Source organism: Piliocolobus tephrosceles, chromosome 19 (assembly GCF_002776525.5).
Source record: "Piliocolobus tephrosceles isolate RC106 chromosome 19, ASM277652v3, whole genome shotgun sequence".
NCBI classification, from domain to species: Eukaryota; Metazoa; Chordata; class Mammalia; order Primates; family Cercopithecidae; genus Piliocolobus; species Piliocolobus tephrosceles.
Window position 1 is genome coordinate 31908132 of NC_045452.1, and position 3318 is coordinate 31911449.

Below are 3318 nucleotides of genomic sequence, written 5' to 3' on the forward strand. Positions count from 1 at the left end.
CCCCCACACGGGCTCCCTCTACACAGGCTCTCTCCACACGGGCTCCCCCAACATGGGCTGCCCTCCCCTGGACCTCAGGGCTTGCAGGTAGACTGGCTGCTTGGTCTGAAATCCACACAGACAGTGGCCTTGGGATAGTGAGAGGGGGGTTCCCGGAAGACAGGTGCGTAACCCCTCTGTGTGGGCACACTTGCGCAGAGAGGTGCCGGCTTCCTGAGGAGGAAGCCCCAGGTTCACAGCTCAAATGGAAGTTAAGGCGATGAAAGGGGGAGTCTCTGAACCTCAGACCTCAGCGGGCGAGGAGGAGCAGACACAGAAGAGGCAGCTGAGGAGCTGGAAAAGTCATCTGGGGAAGCTGCCCAGGGTGCCACAGAGACAGGGACTGGCAGGAAGTGGTGAAGGGCAAGCAGGTCCCCCATACCTGTTTCCTGGAGCTGCTTTACCAAGAACCAGGGACTCGGGCTCCAGCAACAGAAATGTGCATCTCACAGATCTGGAGCCAGAAGTCAGAGGCCCAGATGCAAGCAGGCTGCTTCCTTGGGCCTCTGTCCTTGCCTGGGGCCTTCTGTTCCGGGCCTCTGTCCTTGCCTGGGGACGCCACCTGCTCCCCATGTCTTCACATAGTCCCATGCGGGTGTCTGTACAAACCTCCCCTCTTCGTAAGGACACCAGTCACTAATGCCCTCATGTTAACTTAGCCATCTGTAAAGACCCTATTTCCAAACAAGGTCACAATCCCAGGTGCTGGGAGTAAAGACTTCAGCATCTTTTGGGGGACACAGCTCTGCCCATGACAGTCCTCACAGAAGTCTAGAATATAGAGTGTGGGAAAGAAGCAGCGTTCAAGGAGATGTTGGCTAAGGGTTTTTCAGAATGAATAAGGCAGGATTCAGATTCCAGAAGCTGTTTCCTGAGCAGGACAAATAAAAGCAATTCCACATCTAGAAGCATCGTAGTAAACGACAATAGCAAGACAGGAGAACTGAGGGGTCGGCAGAGACAGACAGGCAAGAAGACAAGGCTGCCTGCCACCCCCTCGGTCCCCTCTGCCCTGGGCCGGCCCTGCCTCTTGCCCCTCCCTCCCCTCACTCTCGGTCCCCTCTTGCTCCTCCCTCCCCCCCACCCTGGGTCCCCTCTTGCTCCTCCCCCCACCACCATTGCTCAGGCTCCCATTCTGCCGGGCTGCAAGGAACCCCTTGCCGCTCCCATCTCCGCATCCTCCACACCCAGGGCAGTGTGGCGGCTTTGAAATGCCATCTGCCTCATCTCTCATCTGCTGTGGGGGGAACCGGGGGTCTCCGAGCTGCCCTTGGACCACTGTGTCCGGGGCCTTGAGCCAGGACTGGACAGGCAGTCCCTGCACCTGCTGCTGCTGTCCCCGGAAAGGCCTCGTCCCCAGGGCCCTTCGTGTTGAGCTTTGACGACCTGTGCTTGTTTTCTGTCTGACAGAAGCCACAGAAGAAGAAAGCCTGACACAGCTGCCCGGCCACGAAGACCTGTAATGGGCTAGACTTGCCCTTTAAATTATTCAGAAGGACGTCCTGTGGAAAATGTGGCCCCGAGGATGTGTCCCCTGCAGTGGACAGCGGGAGGGAGAAGCTGCCTGCTCTTTAATGGTCCAAGGATGCCGTCCCCTGCAGCAGACAGCGGGAGGAAGAAGCTGCCTGGTCTCTAATAGTTGATTCTCATTTGGCCCTTAAACAGCTGCATTTCTTGGTTGTTCTTAAACAGACTTGTATATTTTGATACAGTTCTTTGTAATAAAATTGACCATTGAAGGTAATCAGGAGAACGGGTATGGGTTTGTCTCATTAATCAGGACAGACCTTTACCACTGAGTTTGCACCTGTCCTGCCAGAGCTGGGAGGTGACCAGGGCTGCTGAGGTCTGCAGAGGCAGCAGGTCCAGTCCTGGGCTGGTGGCTCTGCTGTCCCTGAACAGGACTCACGTGCTGCTTGGGGGAGGAGGGGAGGAGAGGAGTAGGGGAGGGTCCTCCCCCTCCCTCGGGCGAGAACCTAAAGACGTGACCAGGCGGGTTTCAGGAGTCCAACCTATGGGCCCCTCTTCAGTGATTCAAAGGATGTACAAGCAGGGACCCTCGGGCAGAGGAAATGCATCTTTGGCGGCTTCGCGGGAGGAAACAGCCAGTCACAAACCCCAGGGCCCGCCTGTTCCTCACCTGAGAGTGAAGACACTCCAGGAAGAAAGCTGGCTGCGGGTGGGAGGTTGCAGGCTCTGGGAGCTCCGTTCTGAGGGGCCACGGCTTCCTCCCTGGGCTTCCCACTTGGCCTGGTCCCCCTCACCCACTCCTCAGTCACGCCGTCCCTCCTGTCCGTGCCGATGTCCCCCAGGGGTAGGTGGCTGGCTGTCCTGCTCCTGCCCTGGCCCCCCTTCCCAGGCTGTGCACTGTCCTGGCACTACTGACCCCCATGTCCACACTGTTCTGTGCCCATGAACCCCACCTCAGTGCACCTGTGCTCACTGGGCCCCAGGTGGTCATGCTCACCTGGGTATCGGAAGAGCCCTGCTGCAGGACTCTGCCCTGTGGGTCCCTGACAGGCAGAGGCGGCCACAGCCCACTTGGCAGGCTGAGTGGTGAGTGGTGCCTGGCCCTGCATCTCGCCTCTGGTTCTTCCTGAGTCAGTTGCACTCAGCAGCCTCACTGCCTCTCCCCTTCTCCCTCTAACCCTAGGCCAGGGCGCCCCAAATCCCTGGAGGGGGCACAGCTCAGCTTGGGCGAGATGGGGGCTGCTCTTGTCCACTGCAGTCCTCTCAGGCTGTCTCTGCTTCATGTGCCAATGGAACCACCTAGAGATGGGGTCCTGACGGTGCAGACCAAGGGCAGAGGCCAGAGGGGCGGGGGCTGTGTGGGCCCTTGGGGGACTCAGAAAGTGGGGTCAGAGCATGGCGGAGAGTCCACAGGGATGGCCATGGAAAGAAGTGGGGGAACACCAGCTGAGGCCCTGGGGGGCCAAGCACCCGAGTCTCCTGTGGGAGGGTGGAGCTACCCATGGGTGGGTGGGAACTAGGCAACCCCAGCCAGAAGCCCTGAAGGCAGGCCCGGTCCCTGGGGGGTACGGGGGGGGGGGGGGGGGGGGCCACAGCCAGGGAGGAGGACGCCCCAGGGGAGAGGAGGACCCAGGCAGGGGCTGGCCCAGGGCCACCTTGTGCACCCCCACGTGCGCAGACAGGCGTCTCCCATGTCCCTCACGTCCCTGTACGGCTCAGCCCTGCGGAGCCGCCATCGATCAGGTGGGACTGCAGCGGGGTCTGGGACCCCCGCCCTACCTTTCAGCCGATATCTCTGTCCTGTTCCTG

At 60.1% G+C, this 3318-nt stretch overlaps 1 protein-coding gene across 1 annotated transcript in view; it reads left to right on the top strand.

Annotated features, from left to right (window-relative positions):
- The window catches only part of CRELD2 (cysteine rich with EGF like domains 2), a 10018-nt gene extending 8235 nt beyond the window's left edge, over positions 1 to 1783 (top strand). Inside the window, exon 10 of the mRNA XM_026448141.1 lies at positions 1450 to 1783. Coding sequence (XP_026303926.1) covers positions 1450 to 1502 — 53 coding nt within the window. The 3' untranslated portion in view covers positions 1503 to 1783. The remainder of the gene's footprint in view (positions 1 to 1449) is intronic.
- Positions 1784 to 3318: the final 1535 nt, after the last annotated feature.